The sequence below is a fragment of the Anguilla anguilla genome, chromosome 1 (assembly GCF_013347855.1).
Source record: "Anguilla anguilla isolate fAngAng1 chromosome 1, fAngAng1.pri, whole genome shotgun sequence".
NCBI classification, from domain to species: domain Eukaryota; kingdom Metazoa; phylum Chordata; class Actinopteri; order Anguilliformes; family Anguillidae; genus Anguilla; species Anguilla anguilla.
This window is the reverse complement of record NC_049201.1, coordinates 25543176-25562752: the sequence shown is the minus strand read 5'-3', so window position 1 is coordinate 25562752 and position 19577 is coordinate 25543176. Positions and strand designations below refer to the sequence as shown.

The 19577-nt window shown below is 41.6% G+C and overlaps 1 protein-coding gene across 1 annotated transcript in view; it reads right to left on the bottom strand.

Annotated features, from left to right (window-relative positions):
* Positions 1–13064, bottom strand: part of emilin1b (elastin microfibril interfacer 1b) — a 29857-nt gene extending 16793 nt beyond the window's left edge. Inside the window, exon 1 of the mRNA XM_035404472.1 lies at positions 12386–13064. Within this exon, the coding sequence (XP_035260363.1) occupies positions 12386–12558 (173 nt within the window). The 5' untranslated portion in view covers positions 12559–13064. The remainder of the gene's footprint in view (positions 1–12385) is intronic.
* Positions 13065–19577: the final 6513 nt, after the last annotated feature.

Genomic DNA, 19577 nt, shown 5'->3' with positions numbered 1-19577 from the left:
CAGCCAATAGGCCGAGAAGCCAAAAGAATTTGAGAGGAAAATGGAAATTTACTGATATAATTCATGAAATAAAGGGGATTCAGGGCTCTTGAGATGCAAATTCAGGCACTTCTTGCAGTTTCTGAGATTCTGTAGACTAATCATATGGTGAGCTCCATATTCTTAACATTTAAAGTTCTTTCTCCCTTCCACTGAAGCTGAAATTGTTAAATTTGAGGCTCCTTATGAATATTTATGAAGGGGCATGGCCAAGGACAATACTTTGGCAATGGAAGCTCTGCCCTTGGGCATACACTTTAAGAGAAGCATGGGATGATTATCAGATGACCAATCCCACAGGAAGTGTCTGGTTATGCTTACGCAGGATTTGCAAATCGGAAATGCATGGCATGCAGCGGTAGCAAGTTTCTGCTAAACACTTTCTTTTCAGGTCATTTTACAATCTCAATTACATTACATTAACAATTTGTTTATTAGAAACCCTCATTTACATTACATTACATTGCATTTATTTGACAGACACTTTTATCCAACGCGACGCACAATAAGTGCATACCGAAGGTCATTGGAACAACTACAAAACACAGGTCCGATAAGGTACAATATTCATTTTGTAACAGTTATTCATAGCTATGAACACATTAAGTCCAGTTCACACAGTAAACATTACTCTAACCTAACCTATTCTACTAACTCAAGATAATGATACAAAGTACCATAAGTGCTGGATGGAGGTACATGTAACATGAAAGTGGCACAGGAGGTACATGTGTGGCATGAAAGAGGGGGATTTAAGTGATAAAAATGATCCCAGATTGGGAGTGCCCTGCAGAGTGGTGATAGTTATTTCATGTATAGTCTGAAGAGATGAGTCTTCTGACCAGGGCTGAAGATGGGCAGTGAGGGAGTAGATCATAGAGGAACAGGGAGTTCATTCCACCACTGGGGAGCTAGGGTGGAGAAGCTCCGTGGTAGGGATGATTGAGAACCATTTACCTGGATGACAGGGGTGCAAGTCGCCCTGCTGCCACATAGCGGAGTGGTCGAGCTGGTGTGTAGGATTGAATCATGTCCTGTAAGTAGGCGGGGGCCTGTAAGTAGGCGGGGGCCATCCTGTTGGCTGCAGTGTAGACGAGGGTCAGGACTTTGAACCTGATCCAACCTGATCTTTAAGAAGACTTGCATATCTTACTTTCTTTTATATCATAAAATTAAATAGCTTTCTATTCACTGAAGCAATTGAGCTAGTTCAACAGCAGTATATTTCAGTCAGATGTAAGTATGAAAGTCATCTTCCTGTAAACTAAAAATGATGTTCAAAAATGTTTATGTGTGCCATGAGGATACAAGATTTCTTGGTGATGGATTGTTTCCCTGTGATTAAATCCCCCTCTGATTCTCTGTAGCCTAAGAGAGAGAAACAGAGAGGGCACTGAATTGGAGAACAACCAGTTAAAGGCATTGTGTTGCCTTAATAATAAAAACAAAAATGAATTTTAACTAATTCCCATGTGATTACGGGCCCAGAAGAAATCTTTTAGCTGGTATGAAGGCTCTGATATGGTCTTTATCTGCCCATTAAACCATTAAAACATCTCAATGTAGTGCAGCTGCAGCTGTCATTTGTGAGTGGAACTGACCACCACATTTTCACAACTTTCCACGACCCCCCAAAAAGTTAGCTGGGTCTCCATCCTCCCACTGAATTTGACAATGGTTGGAACGATGAACACTAAACGAGCCAGGGCCACATGATGTGAGAAACTGGAGACATTCCCTCGGCCCCTCCCCCTGTCGTTGTCACAGCTCCACCCACTTTTTATCACACACTGTTTATTTGTGGAATGAGAGGAGGACGTGGTGTCCACCCATCAGTGTCCCCAGAGTCCGTGTCATTAGCGTGCCCAGAGAGGACAGGAACACAGCGTACCTACCACTGCAGCCTGACCACGAAATAAAACAAGAAAGCCAGAATCGGAGTGCAAGCACTTTGGTTGCAATGCTCCACTGCAGGGATGCAGGTGGCTCATTCCGTCATACGAGAGTCAAATTCCAAATTGGGGAGAGAACGAAAAAAAAATTGGGAGAGGGCAGATTCTTAAAAAAAAACACCAAAACAAAGCTGATTCAGATTTTTCAGAAACCTCAATATGGTTCAAATTGTTTGTACTTGTTTGAAAAGCACTTTCAAGGAAGAAAATGTTTGTTTTTATTCAGTGATGTGTCAGCTGACATAAAGCTTTAAACATGTACTGGAATAAATAATATATGGAATATTTATTTAGAAACCTTCTTAAGAGGGGTCAAATACTCCAGTTTCAAAACTTAGTCTGTTAGTAATATTTAGCAAACGTGCCAAAAATTGTTTTATAAAAAGATTTTAAAATGGAGCAACATTATTGAATACAACTTATTGTATATAAATAATCCAGAGGGAAATTTGCTTTTCAAGCAGCACCACTGATACAACACAGCCATTGTAAAAGATTTCCTTAAACCCAATAAAAATGGTACAATACAATAAATAGGTGCATCATATGACCTGCAGTGCAGATTCAATATCCAGAAATTATAAAACTGTTTAATGCACAAAACTAGTACATTAAGTGCAAAACATATAAAAAAGACCAGAACCATGCGGGATATGTGTTACCTCAAAATGGTAAAGTTAAAATATTCAAGGCTAAATCAAGACCAACATAGTTAGAGAGCACATACTGTGTATAACATTCTGTTGTGTGCACGTCACTGCGGAACCAGCTACCAGAGGAGCGCCCAGCGCTCACGGGTCAGAGCCACAGGTCTGACGTTAATGCCCTCAGGGGCGCTCGGTTTGCACTGCTCTGTGCGCTCGCTGGGCCACAGGCCTCCCCTGGCCGCTCGTTCCTCCACATCGTATTTCCACTTAGCTGTAGAGTGGCTGAATGCCAGACCACTGTCCCATGTCATGTATTTAAGTATTGTGGCAGAAGGGGAGGGAGCAAGAGAAGGGACTCAACCCAGTCTAGACGAGAAAAGAACCAGTTCCTCCCACCAGTGGGTTTGGAGGGTGTAAGCACACTGCCAAAAGGTCATGACCTCTTAACCAGTCTGCTGTCAATTCCACAGCTTGGTCCATGCGACCCTAGCTGACTGGTAGCTGGCTGCAATGGACTACAAAACACATTTTTTAATGTGCTAAGACATGCTATGATGAATAAGTACCCACAAACTACCATGTAGCACTCGCCGTTCGGACAATGCAAAATACCGGGATTCGATCAATGTTTTTTCAAAACGTGAAAGTATTTGTAGCTTTGGCACATTTCGCACAGTTCAGCAATCACCAACATTAACTTGCCAAATTGTTAGCTGTTGTAAAAAAACTAACATTTTCATTGAATGGAACGTCAAAAGTAAGGAGTAAGAAGTTTTTTGCCTTTGTGACACCAGAACGGCACTCATCACTAAAACAGGCTCCAAAATAGGTCAAACCATAGTGCAATTCCCAAAGCCTGGCCTGGTTCAGGACCTTTATCACGTCAGCCACAACCATGTCTGGAGGAGAAGGCGACTGAATAGCATACAGATGTACAGTATATGCTTAATGTGCCAAAAAATCAGACCCTACAATGTCTGCTATCATTCAGATTCACATCCATGGCCAATAACTTCCCTCAGATGTATTCTTGGCTGACGTATCCCACAGTTCCTTATGTCTTCACTCCACAGACTGAAAGGCAGTTAGTTAAATACAAAGCTGAATCCATCCACTGAATGCATCCAGATACTATTTGCTTTGCCTTTTTATGACTTTCACACAAGATAACTCTACATTAAAAAATGACTGACATGTGTTTGAGACAATGCTTGATGAACAGATATCTCTCTTAAACCGGCTCCTTTTGGCAAATGGCACAAAACTATTTTCCAGGTCTTGATGGTGTTTACTACGGTCATATACACTGCAGTATACAAATGAATCTAATGGACACTTGCATACTGCAAAATATGACTGCTACTCACTTCTCAGCTTAGAAAGGTTCCAAGACTAAACACTTTGATTATACAATGTTTAACTGAAACACATATCTATCTTCTGCAGACAAAAATATAAGAACGGGGGGAGTGATCTTTTATTTACCCTAATAATATTTATATTTTTGCTGTCTCACTGTGTATCATTGCCTGTTTGATTACACTGACCATTCTAAATAACGTGTATACACTATTCCATGTGTTTTCCATTTAAATTAAAAAATGCAATGACCTCTGAAGCAACCCTAAGTCTTCATTTATCCAAGACCAACATATTAACTGATCCCTGTTTTGAACCACATTGTTGTTTGAACAATTGTTCTTTTCAGTTTTACAACCACTTTCTGGTGAACCTTTAATAACAAAAGTGTTTAGTCTTGGCCATATAAACTGGTTGAACCCACATAACCCCCTCCCCTTCCTTAAGCCTGGCCCCATACCACTGGCCAACACAGGAAGTTGCCTTAAACACAGAGGGGCCACTTCATGAGCTTGAATTTCCTGTCTAGAGCAGGAGGTGTGGGGTAGTCTTGATCATTGAAGGACTGATGATGACCGCAGGGCACTTCTGCGGTTGCACAGTGTGTCATAGTCACCACAGCCGTGAGGAGTCAGACCCTACAGACCGTCTGTTTCCTCTAAACCAGGCTGCTCATTTACATTTACAGTTATTTATTATCAACTTTGCAATGAACAATAAAATCAATTGGACAGAATGAGAAAACTCTTGGAAATGTGGAGACTCCATGACACACCAATTGTGGATCCACGTATTGCCACAGTCAAAGAAAAGGCTTCAAAATGGACCCTTCCTGCTGGTCTCCCTCAAACCTGAGTCTAACACTGCCTCTGCTCTGGGCTGAGGGTTTAAACCAGGGGTGCCAACTCCCACCGGACGAATTCCGGGAGATTTATGACGGTCCACAGTCCATTCACCGCAGTTCTGTGAAAGGCTTGTGTTAGCTTTCTCTGGAAATAACTTACCCGTGTAACACGTGTGGGGAGCACTAAACAAATGTCTCACATCATTATTCATATTTTTTTGCAATTTGTTTGTTCCAATGGAAAAAAAAAATTCTTCCAGGAGGCCAAAGGAAATTCCGAGAGACTCTTGGCTAATCCAGGAGAGTTGGCAACCCTAGCTAAAGCTGACGACAATTATGTGCAATAATTTGCCAGTTTACATACACTTATGTTAGGCACAAGCACATCTCAAAGCGCTTTACTGTAAAGGGAAGCTTTTATGTATAAGTGAAGGTGTCTCCCATCCAAGTTCCAGCTGAGGCATTCAGGCATTTGGGTACATGGTGATATTGATGCTGGCATATCCAACTACAGAACGGTCCATGGCCTCAGTTCATGAGGTTCAGTGACAAACTGTACTCTAGAGCTGTTCATTTTCACTTGGCTTACTCTCGCTCTAGTAGTATATCCTAGTTTGACTATGGCTGAGGGGTTTTGTGACTGGGCATACTACAATTCCAGACCTTTCCAGACCTTTCTTAATGACAAGTTTAGCTTCTGTCTCTAAAATTTGCAGATATTAGTAGTTCACACATTGCTGATAATTTTAGGCTTAGCATATTAGTGATGACTCATTTCTGACGAAATATGAAACTTTCCCTATTGTCGGCTGACTCCATACAGTGCATGTTTCTTAACCCACATGAATAGAGTGAACTGTGGTGCTGACATTCCTCAGACTCCAGTGTGGACAGCAGGGTTTCCCTCAGCCCTTTATAGGAGAGGCAATACACGTCCCCTAAATCACCCAGGGCCTATAAGGGAAAAATGCTGAAATAGGCACTTGCTGCATTCCGTTATAAAAGTTAAAAAAAGTAGGCTCACAATTAAATTAACGATGCAACAACGACCTGTCGTCTTTTAAAAACACTTAATTTTCTTACCAACTGCAAGCCTAATTACTGCAATAGAAGCCGGTACCTAACCTAGCAGCACATGTGGTCCCTGCAGAATACTATCGCACGGGTGATTAAAATGTTGACTGAATGGTTTGAAGATGATGAAATAATACCCACATACATATTTTCCACTGCTGTTAGTTCCTGAAAAAAATATTGAAGAAGCCCAATAGTTCATAGAACACAGAATAAGTCAAATTAAACAAGTGGCCCAAAATGGTTATTAAAGTTATTCCTACCATTTTGCACAACTCCAGTTCAGTCTGAACAACTGACATATTTAGATTACATATTTTAATAAATATGTAAGTGCATTTTTTAGTTTGGCCAGAAAACCCACCCAACCACACCCCTAGTACCTAGAAGCAGAACCAACCAACAGGTGGTGCTGGGGTGGTGGAGAGTGAGCGCAATATCTGTGCAGTAGCAGTAAAGCAAGCAAAAGCAGTGCAGTCCATCAGCAGCACCGGAGGCTTTGACTCTTGGTTTAAAAATCCATTGGTGATGTGTGCATGTGATTGAATGTGTATGAGAAAATGTGTTGCATGTATGTGATTGGTTGATTATGAAAACGTGTGAGAATGTGAGTGCTTAGGCCAACCATGGTCTGCTGCAACAAGAGTTCCCTGACTGAACTTGATGCCATCTTCAGGTTCTGTGGTGAGACTAACATCACTATCATCATTAAACAGGCTGTCGACAAAGAACACTGGATAGATGCTAACCATGTCAAAAGAGTGCAAATCTGATCACTTCAATGAGACTATGAGAATTGGAGGCATATGCTGTGACTGACGTTGTATGGCATAGCCTCTAACAGCGTAAAAAAGTTAGCAGTGAACTTAGTAATGTTGATGGTCATGCAACTGGATCAATAATTTCCTTCCAGAATTTATGTGATCAGAACATAATAATAAATACAAGACTTCTAAGTGGTATTGGTCGGAATCCCATGGTTCGAAAGCAGTTTGGCATATGCTGTGAAAAGCACAGGTGTTGGGTAACTACGCTTGTAAAAAAGGTATCTCCTTGTTAGCATGCCTCTCTGTTTTCCCCCTCACATGAAAAGCACTTCTATTTTTCAGTTACTGTCTCCCACCCAACCCCACTCCCTGGTTAGCACCTACCCTAAAACATTTTCTGGGGGAAGCACTCGACAGTCTGTTTGTAAAAGATAAACTATACAACATAAACAATCTTCTTTGTTCATCCAAATCCATGCTACAAATCGAAAGGGGGAGTAATTGGCAAATTTTAGTCAGAATTTCGGCCATTGGACTCCAAGGAAAACTTGGCTTGCATAAAAGCAAGGGAAACTCCGGTCCAGCAACAAACTAAAAATGTCATCCTCAATGTCAGCCATGGCTATAGCTAACTAATGACTAACATCTTTTAAAAATGAACACAGCTGTATTTTCAAAAAGGACATTTGAAACTTGTGCATAAAATAGAATTTCATGATTTTAAGTGATAGGTCAAAGCAGTAAGAACATCGATAGTGTGCAATATACACTACGTGAACCAAGATCTATGATAAACACTGTTACTTCCTTTTTCAGTTTATCAGACCATCCTCTGCTCGAAAGGCAGTTAGATTTCTAGGGAATTGCTGAGGTCGATTACATCAAGGGAGGGACCTGATAAAAGGTCAAGACCACTTTTCTCTCTCTTACCCCTGGCACTGTACCTTCAGCTAAACCAATCACGTCTAAGGATTAATTTGACATTAGTGGATATTTTCTTCATAATCTCCTTTGATAATTCTTCAAATGAAGACAATGCTTTCAATGCTGACCACATGGCATGAGAACAAAAGAATGACGAGACTGATGCATGAACCAAATCTGTCTGTCTTTACAGGAAACACTTCAATACGGCAATAAAAAATGAGTCTTCTGTTTCCATGTATGAACTGCCAGATGACATGCACTTGGGTGGTTAAAACATTCTAATTGCAAAGATGTGAAAGCTGGTTTGGTTCCAGTGCCATATTAAAAATAAGATGTGTTATGTTTAATATAAAAATATGTACAAATTTAGAATCTGTATTGCTTCAATAGGCCTCTTCCTCTTGCGTTATCTGTGAGAATCGTGAGATAGTCTCTCCAGAAAAAACTAACATCTCATTCTCAATATGTTGTCTTCTCCAGAGAGCACATGGACCCAGAAAAGCATTTCCAGAAAGCAGCAGTGCTGCACCATGTTGCCATTTTCAGTCTCTTAAAACAACTTTTTTGAAACAGTTTTTAGATTTATATGACTTTGCATTGCAAAGTTTAAATACCCTTCATTTTTTACCTGATTGTTGTTGATCTTGCCTTGCTTTGTCTTCTCAAACTTGCTGTTGTGTTGTTAAAACTGCTTTTTTATTTCTGCCTTTTTGCTTCATTTCAATTTTATCTTGAGCATACCTTGAAAGGAATGGACTAAAGCCCTCCATAAATAAAAGCATTTATTTTTTCTTGTCTTTACTATCACTTGTAAAGCCACATGCTGGCCCTATTTATGGAGTGAGCATGAGTTTTGGAACTCCTGAGTGATTCTATGGCAAAAAGCCACACATTGTAGACTTCTCAGATCATCTTCTAAAATGGTTTCACACAGGGAAAGAAAATGTAGTGTCATCATTGCAACAGGATGCAGGCATGTAAAATCGCAAAACCTCACTAAACAAATACAGATGCATTTTTTTTTTAAAGACAAAATCCTGTCAGCATTTCTCCTGAGCTCCACATAATTACCACACCCACCACTGCCGAATCAAGTAATGCATCATCAGATAAGAGAAAATACTTAGATTACTTTCATCCATTTAAAATGCCCCTTCCCCTGCCTTCTTCACAAAATAAACTGATGGAACTAACATCCAAACAAACTCCTTTTGGTGCCTTTAAGTAACAGCTTTCCCTCACAATTTCTCTCTCCATTATTCTCTAATATTTTCAGAATTGAGCCAAATGTACGAAAACCATTAGTTATTTCCCCACTCTCCTCTATATTGTTTGGTAAACATTCACTGGATTATTCTTTTACTATTATTGACTATTATGCCCCCCCACCCCAACCTTTGCCCTGCAAAGGCCTTTGGATTGCACTTTATCAATTTATCCCTGATACTTCCAGAACACAGCAAATTTACAGGCGTGCCATCATGAGTAACCTTAAGTCTTCAAATGATCAAAAGTTTGGTTGTTGGCAAGCAAGCATGCTGGTTAGTTATTTAGCAAGCTAGCTACCTAGCTATGTGCAAAACATGTTCCTGATGTGTGCCAACGAAACCAAGATTGCATTAGGTTGGGACTGGGAACGATACCGTACCATTAACATTATTCATTTACAAGTTTTTAATTGAAGGGTTGTTGTGAAACAATATTTTTGCTGTATTCAATATATTCAATATTTCAATATTAGTGAAATTGTTATATTGCTGATATCAATATGAGCTTCATATCGAAATATCACTGGACCCTTGGTGAGACCCCCCTCCACCAAAAAAAGAGAAAAGAATCTAGCTTTGAGGAAATTGGACTGAAAAGCTTGACTTTCACAAAGGTTGAATCATCAGAGATGGTCTCATGTTGGTGTCTGAACATAGTGATCTACAATGTAAGTAACCTTGCTGCCAAAGGGCTTTTAAAAGATGTAACAAGATGCAGAATCTTGCACTTATGGACCAGGGTTTTCCCACTGCAATATATGACATTAATGACAATGACTAATCCATAGAAAAATGTCATTTCAAACAAATAAAATGACAGGAATGCCTGCAAGACTAAAGCACTCAACGGCCACATAGGATTCTCGAGGAACAATTCTCCAGGCAGGTCCAAATGATTGACAGTACTTGTTCTTCCGTAATCTTAATTACGAGGAGCTCAGTGACCATTTTTACATTCAATTTTTCATAAGTAATAAGCCAGATGACATGAGACAATCGATGGTCCTGTGGACAGCACCACAGGGTATATTCTTTGTTTTTGTCCGGATTTATTTTACAATCTACAGTAAAAACTCAATTATCTGCAGTTACAAGTGCTATCAGTTAAGCACTAATGATACTTTTTTAAAAAGAGCACTAACCACACTTATCAAAATATGTCACAATAAGGCTCAAAGGCTGTAGGTTTGCTCTTTCGGACAACATGTTTAGGCATTGTTTCTTTCATTTATCAAATCCATGAAGTTGTCTAAGCCCTAAAAATCAAGAGAATGTTTTTGCCCCAAAATTGCAAGAATGTGACCCAAAGAATGTGAAGTTGGATGCTCATGGTTTAAAGTGCATCCAGTTTCCCTGTGGGCAGCCTGATATCTGAGTTTTCCTTTAAATATTTGGCTGCCCTCAGGAAAAAAAAAGAAACTCTTGAAAAGACATTTTAGCTATTGCTTGCAAACTTAAGGAATTTCCCCAGCATAAAATCTGCTCAGTTTCACTTTCACTCATACATTCTTTGTTAAATTTGATTAGGTCTGTGGGTTCCCTTTAAAATGCATATTGCTCCATTTGACATGAGACAAAAAAAACTATCCATTTGTCATTTTGAAAAATATCTGGAAGAGCGAAGATGACTGAAACAAATGATCATAAAGGCAAAAAAAAGTCTCCCTCTCACTTACACACACACACACAATCCATGTGGAATACTTTTAACATCTGTTAAAACAAAGGGTTCAAACAGATGAGCAAGCACTTGTGCCAGATCCTTTCTTACTGCTTCACAAAATGGACTGGATTGGGCGCCCTATAGGGTTCTGCAGTGGTCCAACACGGAACTACATCAGTGACATAATTCAGGAACAGCTGACTGACCCTTGAACCTACTGTATATTACTGATGTCATTCAGAAGACAGCACCAACGCTGCCCAGGTGTTCAATATTTTATGGGGGTAGGGTTTTTTTTTACCTGGAGAAGGTAAAAATGGTTGCAACGCTTCCTCCCATCTCCACTAAAAAACTTTGCACTTGCATCAACGTAATTGGCAAATGATAAAAGTTTCGACCCTGACGAGAGCATGTTGGTTCCAATGTGTCTGTTCTCATTTGTTATGCCCATATAATAAAAGAAATCTGACCATCTGCTTTGTGTGCCTTGGACTTTAGATGATTTGACAGTAGCTCCCCTTTTCAATTTGAGGTATTCTGAGCTGAATGGACACCAAAAATACGCCCGGTTTGACAGTAGTTCAAACAGTTTGTACAATTCTCACATCAAGACTCCACCAAGCTCAAATTCCCATAAAGTCTTCAATCACATGGAGTTCATTTAAATATACAGAGCAGCACAGAGGTAATGGCTTAGGCGACAGTGGAGAGGGGCCTAGTGTCATTTAAAACCGATAGCTTTTTAACCCATTGATCCTAGCAGAGATCCCAAATGTGTCAGAATTCCAGGAAGATTATGTCCAAGGCTTCAGACATTTTCCAGCGCTCTCAAGCCAAAGTAACAGAGGCTAACAGTTGCAATAGCATCACTTGACTTTACAATGTGGTTGAACATTAATAAAAATGTTTTCATATGCATTATTAAGAAGGAATAATGGCCCCACAATATAAAGTATTAATCAGTCTCTTTATCAATCATGATTTTTGGGTTACCACCATTTACAAACAAATTTTCACACACCGCTGCACAATTCCAATTAACAATATAATTCTCAGCCAGTAGTTTCAAGGGTGCAACAGGCATTATTGTCCAGGGGGGCCCAAGTCAGTGTTGGCCAACCGCTTGTCCAGGAAAACCATGCCAGTATTTCATGTTTCTCAATCTCATTGCTTACTTTCCCCGAATGACCATGCACAGAAGGTGTTACGGTTCTGTTGTGAAATACAGAACTTGAAGGCCTTGCGGGAGGTTATGGGTAACCGTGAATGTGGCTGAGAGCAAATGGCCTGAATCAACCCGTAACAGAGTATTGCATGGTGCTCGGTAGGGGTAGGTTACCTCACTCCTCCCCAATATAAATCAACCCTGATCAGAAGACCTTGTCCTGATCAAACCCAGGCCCCCGCCCCCACCTATGTGTCTGCCGCCAAGGAAAGCGTGCACTGTCTCCTCTCCTCTGACACTCAGGAGCAGGGGCAAGACACTGAACAGCACTGTCTGGACTGACAGTAGATAGTAAGCCAGTTATTGGAAAGTGCACCATTGTCTTCCTGCTCCATGATGACTAAAGTCTTACTTCATATAACATTCTGTCACTGATATATGGTACCTCCTGGCCGTTTGAATACATCTTTTCACTCTATGTACCTTCCCAGAAGACTAATTATTATGATTATCGTTCCCAAGCTTCCAGCTACTAATTATGCCGCTATAATTACAGTATATGATTGAGCCATGTGGACAAATGGATGCATATTCAGGCCAATAAGGACCACTTCATTTTATTTCATTTGGAATCATAAGAAGTGCGTAGAGGAAATAGAACGGAAAATAACTGCCATTACCTGTGTCGGCTCGCTGCTCTCGCTCCATTCTGCGTCTGGGATAGGGACTGAGCTTGCCCCGCGTACAAATTGTACCGCTGTGGATAAGACCCACTCCAACCTCCTTCAGAGAGCGTCAAAGCCACAAGCAGAAAATACGGAACAGTTCCTGCCATTCCTAATTGAGCACTCATTAAAATACAATATAAAAAAGCGCTCCCAAAAATGATGAAAAACAAGCCTGAGATTTCTTACGCAGATCTTTGGTCAAACTCCCCAACTGAATGCGCTCCTGTTCCACAAGAACAGCAGGGGAGAGCGTAGTGAAAAAGAGGTGACGCACTCGGCCCCGTGCAAGTAGGGTAGATTCATATTATCATTCCATGGTATATGTCCACTGCCTCAGCGGTGGCGTCTCTGATTGTTTCTCTTTTCAGCAGGCTACCTGAGCATTTTATAGGACCACTCTTGGGTGTGAACGCAAGTTCCCCGTCTTCACTTTAAAACAGGTCAAATCCGTTTTTTACTCATATCTAACAGCTGTCGGAAAAATTCAGGGATATATCCAGGCGAGATTCACACAAGTCTCCCTTTTGTTCAGGCGCGGGTGCGGGGGAAAAAGTTTTCTTTCATATGCGGCAAGTTTTTCTAATAGAGGAGAGGTGTTCCTTTCGCTGCAGCGCACATCTGAATCCCTATTCTCCACCCTCCTCTGTCCATTTCCCCCTCTCCCTCCCTCTTTTCGTTCCACAACCCCTCCCTCCGGTATATGCACCCAGCCCCCTTCAAATGACATATCTCGAAAAAGGATCACACCCACTACCATTTCGGAGAAAATACGCACGTATAAAGGTCGTTGGGGCGATTTATCCCAAGAAGGAAAATCCTGGCTCACTGATTCAAAGGAAATGGATTTCAGTTCACAGTGTTTTAAGACCACGCGCGCTTATATTTATGAGTCAGCCAAACTTTCCGTCAGATTGAGAGAACAGTTCAGGGCGATTGGATAAAGCGGTTTTGGAGATCACCCACTCAGTATTTCTCATCTTAGGTTTCTTAGGAAATGTTTCTTGTCTCGCATCCACACATTTTTCTTTATGAGAAGCCGGATCTCTTACCAAATAACATTGCTGCATCTGTATTTGATTAACTTAATAGGTCGGCATTACTGTTGCTAGTCAGGGGCCTCGGCTATTTTGAGAAATTGTATTGTTCTTTATTTTTAATAAAGAATAACGACTGACATCATTTCTATTGTTATTCTTAAACATTTTGTTTACTTAAAATTGTTTTGAGCAATGTCATTGCTTTACACGAAACAATCTGTGTTTGAGAATTTAAGTTAAAGTGAATTTAAGTGATTAAGTGTAAATTATATAAAGAGGCTTTCATTACTCTGAAATGTGTAATGTGTTAGCATGAATTCATTCCAAGCATTGATGGAAAAATACACACAGCTATGACAAATGGATGACTAATTATGTGTATTTGTTATTTCGCTTATGTTGGGATTTATGGTGTCCTTTGCAGAGCTGACCCTCCTTTTTGCTTTATTTTTTAGATGTCTGGATTTTTTTTTGTCTAATCACTTCATTTTTAACCATTGCTAGGAAATTTGTGCATGCATGTAAAAGTATAAACTAAAGGAAATAACCAATATATTTCACTAGAAGTTTAAGTTTGTCATTATTTATTTGAGGACCATTAAATGGGTTGGTAGGCCATTCAGTTACATTTAGGATTTTTAAAATCACATTGAACACTGAACTGCATGCATAAAGTATTGTTAGTTTTGGTATTATCTGGGACTTGCCTACCTTCCCAAACCATACAACTGCAACAGACATGTGTGTCAGTGACTCCACCTAAGCCACAAATGCAACTAATACTTTATATTCACATTTTCATGTACAGTTGGGCAGGGAAACCTAGCCTTTTATTTTGGTGGTTATTCATGCTGTACATGAATATCCATGAATAACTTTTTATTTTGGCAGTGAACATTATTCAAAGGGAAATCCAAAAAAAGAAAGAGAAAAAAGGTTATCTAGAGGGGGTCAGGGGAGCCATGGTGTAATCTGAAGAGGTGAGCCTTCAGTCTGCAGTGGGAATCTCATTCCACCACAGGGGGCCAGAACAGAGAGGAGGCGAGACCTGGAAGCGCAGGCATGCAGGGAGGAGGTGCAAGACTCCCGACGGTAGCAGAATGCAGGGGTCTGGCAAGAGTATGGGGTCTGATCTTTTGAAGCAAAAAAGCTGTTCCATTAGCTGCTTGATTGGCTAGCGCTAAGGTTTTGCATCTGATACGTGTTGATCTAGGTTGCCGGCAGCGGGAGATGAGAAGGGAAATGACATAGCTGGGTCTGTGGAGGTTGTAGATCAGATGAGTATCAGCATTCTGGATGAGTGCAGAGGTCTGATGGCAGAGGCAGGGAGGCCAGCAAGCAGGGAGTTGCTGTAGTCTATTTGGGAGAAGCCCGTCTTTGGCAACACTATGTCTCAGTTGGGCCGCCATTACAGTCAACACCTGCATGGTGAGCATCAGATTCCAGATGGCAACACTTGTCACTGGGCTAAGAGGAAGCCATTTTGTTGGATGCACCACCTCATCACATTTTCACATTCATTGAACAAGAACACTTCTGATCATTGTTAGATGTGGCGAAAGCCCTACATTATGTAATGCATTAAGATAAAAGTGCCAATGCCTTTGTACTTGTTTGTTTGTTTTGTTGTACAAAAGGCTTTTGCACCACATAATTGCAGCAGAGAACCTTACCACTAATTTGGCCCAGAGTGGTATTTGTTATATTCTTTGGGGGGGGGGGGGGGTGGTCTGTAGGGGAAGCCGCACCCCCCAGTGCGTGCGATAGTCCTTTCCACGTGTCACTACAACACACATCATTAGGCGTATTTCTGGTAAGCAGCATATCACATTGGAATGCGTGTCATGCACATCCTCTGTCCTCTCTTGGCCCGTGACTGCTAGGCTGAGCCTGCGAACCAAAGACCAGAGGCCGAGGGCATTGGGAGAAAACAGCTGAACTGCCTGATGGCAGGCAAAGAGGCGTCGGGAGGGCGGAGCCACGCGAAGGGTCAGAGGTCAACGGCGGGGTAGGGAGCGGCACGCACGTGCGCCGAAGAAGCGGAGATCGCGGACGATGGATGACACGCCGGGCTGGGTTTAGACGGCCGCCAGCGCCTGCCCTCAATCGACCTTTCCCCCTGACAGGGGCGGGTTGAGTAATGAGCCAAATCACTTTCGCAGATTTCAATGGGGGGGGGGGTTGGTCCCCCAGCACACGCCACCTGTCAACCCATGTCCTGCCTATGCAGAAAAACGACATGGGTGCTTGCCCTGGAGTATGTTTGTCCTCAAGAAGAAAAGGCGCTCTTCAAGCATGTTGCTCAAGCTATTAAAATATAATAAGCACTGATGTGGATCTTTCTAAATTTTCACCTGTCAAGCAGAAGATAATTGATGAGCTTTTGGCCTCTACAGCTCCGTTCCTGGGACTGCCCTGCTTCCACGCAGCACCTGCTGAAGCCATACTGGGGAGACTGTGAGCTTTGCGCCAAATGCAACACCAGAGACCCCGAGCCACTGAAAATCCGCTTTGAACAGGCGATGGGGTTTCCACGAAAAGCGCTTTCGGCTTTTGTGGGGCAAACATATAAGGGATGGAGCTCACAGAGACGTGGAGGGCGAGGGGCCCCTCAGCGTCGAACAGAGCTGGAAAGAAAAGCGTGAAAAACACAATTCATCACTGTCTTTTGGTGAATGAAATTCCACATTGTTTTGGCACGTACCGTAAAAATGCCTTTGATGTCCCGAACGCCATACAAATAAAGTATTAGGGTTTTAAGACGCCACAATGCTACTTTGCACTGGCTTTGATAATGAGGCAAGGCACACGTCATGTACCATTCAACATATTTTATAAGAATTTAAAAGCCCTTCCTTTTCCTTCTTCCTGTGATTGTGAAATGCAGGAGCTGAATAGTTCGGATCAGAAGTCCTTTTATGGATGTCAGTGTTGAACGAAATGAGTTGCACAACCAACTAAATTACATTTCCAATAATATTAAGCCTGCATTCACTTGGGCCGGTTTTAGTGTCCTGTCCCAAAATGTCCCAGTTCCTATGTATGTCCCCCCTCTGGGAACCAAATACCAAATCTGTCCCCCGCTGCCCATTTTGTTGCTCTGCTGAACTGTTTCCATCACAGTGGTTGTTAGGGGGATTTGCAAATAAAAACATGGAAAAGCAAAAAATAACTAAATATATAAATAAACGGTCTCCTGCAAGATAACTGGAAATAATCTTGGTAATGTGCGCTCTTGCAAAATCACCAAGATAACAATGGGGGCCCTGTGTCCTTATCCCTGTGCTCTTGCATTGTGGGGACATTACAGTAAAAGGAAGCAGGGACCAGCAGTCGAGCTGACATTGTCAAGCTGTTGTGCCGAAGCTCCCACAAAAATGCTATGAGTCAGACTCAGGCTGTTAGGGCAGCACTGTCGTCGTCCAGTCCGACACGCAGAGCTGCTTAAAGCCGGTGAGTGCCTAAGCCCATGTCCACGGCTGCATCCAAGCCTGCAGAATGTCACGGCCCTGAGTTATACAACCTCATCTCCAGGCACCCTGAAATGACCACTCTGGGACTGGGGGGGGGGTGGGGGGGGACCTTCCCTCAATAAAGCTGTTAGCGTTTGACACTTTTAGCCAACGGCCATTATGGGCCGCATTACTGGGTCTATTTACCCTTGTGCCCTTAGAACCATATGTAAATCAGGGCATCACATACCATAGATCTCAGAGATATATGCGGTGCCATATAAACAAGTAATAAATAACAATGATTGTGATATTTGATTGGTCTTTCAGTAACTCTGGGGCATTCTGGGGCTGATATGAAGAGGTGGAGAACTTTTTACGGCACTTTTACAGCTATTGAAACATATTAGCTGCCTTCTGATATGCTAATGACATATATCATCTGCCTTCTGATAAGGCAAAGTTGCAAATCAGCCAACTGCATACCAATCAAGGTTCAGACTGATGCTTTTGGGGGAGGGGTATGTGTGCACAGTGTTAACACAGAGTTCACAGAAAGCGCCTGCCTCACATTCAAACATAGTGCTCATAAAAATTTTCTATCCCTCATTTGGGAATTCTGAGTGGTCGAAGGACCACCCACACACAGAAGTTACTGTAGCTGTTGTTTTATTGTTCATATTGAGGGAGCATATCTTTTATTACTGTAGGGATGTTAATGGGTAGCTCTGAGGGTGACATAAACTCTGTTATTACAATGTGTGCTGTACTGTTCTGTTCTGAGTGACTTCCTGTTTAATGGGATTCTCAGTGCCATTATATCCTGATACTCTAGCACGGTCATACACTTTTAATCTCCTGTCCGTCGGGAAGATAAAAGATGATGAAACAGGAAATGCATGAGATGCGTATATGCACACACACACACACACACACACACCGGCCACTTTATTAGGTACACCTTGCTAGTACCGGGTTGGTCTTCTGCTTCAAGGTCCGACATGTTGTGTGTTCAGAGATGCTCTTCTGCATACCTTGGCTGTAATGAGTGGTTATTTCACTTACTGTTGCTTTTCTAGCAGCTCGAACCAGTCTGGCCATTCTCCTCTGAACTCTGCCATCAACAAAACATTTTCGCCTAGAGAACTGCCGCTCACTGGATATTTTTTTTTTTTGGACCATTGTCTGTAAACCCTAAAGATGGTTGTGTGTGAAAATCCCTGCAGTTTCTGAAATACTCAAACCAGCCCGTCTGGCACCAACAACCATGCCACGTTCAAAGTCACTTAAATCACCTTTCTTCCCCATTCTGATGCTTGGTTTGAACTTCAGCAGATCGTCTTGACCATGTCTACATGCCTAAATGCATTGAGTTGCTGCCACGTGATTGGCTGATTAGATATTTGCGTTAGCGAGCAGTTGAACAGGTGTACCTAATGAAGTGGCTGGTGATTGTATATATATATGTATATATATATATATATATATATATATATATATATATATATATATATATGAAATTGGTAAATATAGTGATTTTTTCAGCAAGTGTGGCTACATAAAGCACTCTACAATGAATGCCTCTCATTCACAGAGACACTCACACACCAACGGTGAATGGCAGCCAAGCATTGGGATTAGAGGTTAGGCGTCCTGCTCATTTGTTCTTTACCGAACTGAACTCCATGAAAACAGCAAGATTACTACAGAATCCAAAACAAGCCCACTGATTGCACTGGATTTAGCTTTCGGTAATTTCGCTTCTCTGCTAGCCTTTAAGGTTTTGTTTCTTCTAATGTAATGGCTGATCTGGGATCAAGATAGGCGTGGTAGCCTTAGATTAAATCTCTCAGGCCGGCCCGCCCCGGCGGTCCTCGGATGCCACAGGGGACCAACAATAAACAGGAGCAGCATTCGTGACCCTTGACCCCGTAAAGGGACAAAAGCTGTGAGGCTCTGAGTGAGACCATAATACCTGAGTCTCCCTTCTTAATAATGCACTTATACAAGAGGTCGCTCAGATGTGATTCGGACGTTTATTTATTTTCAGATCGAAAATGCGTTGCGAATAAATGAACTTAAGTGGTGAAAAGCCAATATGAACGGTTGTTATAAAAAAACTCTATTTGAAAAACTGTTTCGATCAGTATTTGAAAATACTGAGAGCCTTGGCATGCTGTATTTTACAAAAGATCGTTATCTTCTTTAGCGATTATTGTCTTACAGCTTGAAAAGCAGTAAATGCTAAAATGTGCTCATGGCAAGCCCAGGTGTAGGAAACAATGACTTTTTGTGATGGTCATTCCTCAGTAAACCTCACAGGAGATAAGCGTGCGCATGAGAGGAATGTATGCGCTCTACCTTCTCTTTCAAGGGGTATAATGTTTTATACCCCCGAAAGACCCCAAAGGTTGTCCCAAGACAGCCCAGTGACCCAGAAAAATTGCATTAGGGGATGTTACCACACATTTATAAATCTTCTGTGTAAAGGTTATTTTCTCAGTCCACGCTTGGTATGTCCATATAAGGACCTCCACATTTAAGCTGCAGGAAAGGCTAAATTTTTCATGAAAACTCAAAATATATATCAAGCTGGAAATAAAGTATTGTATTATATTACAGTCAGAGATAGACCTAAATATTATATTTAATACA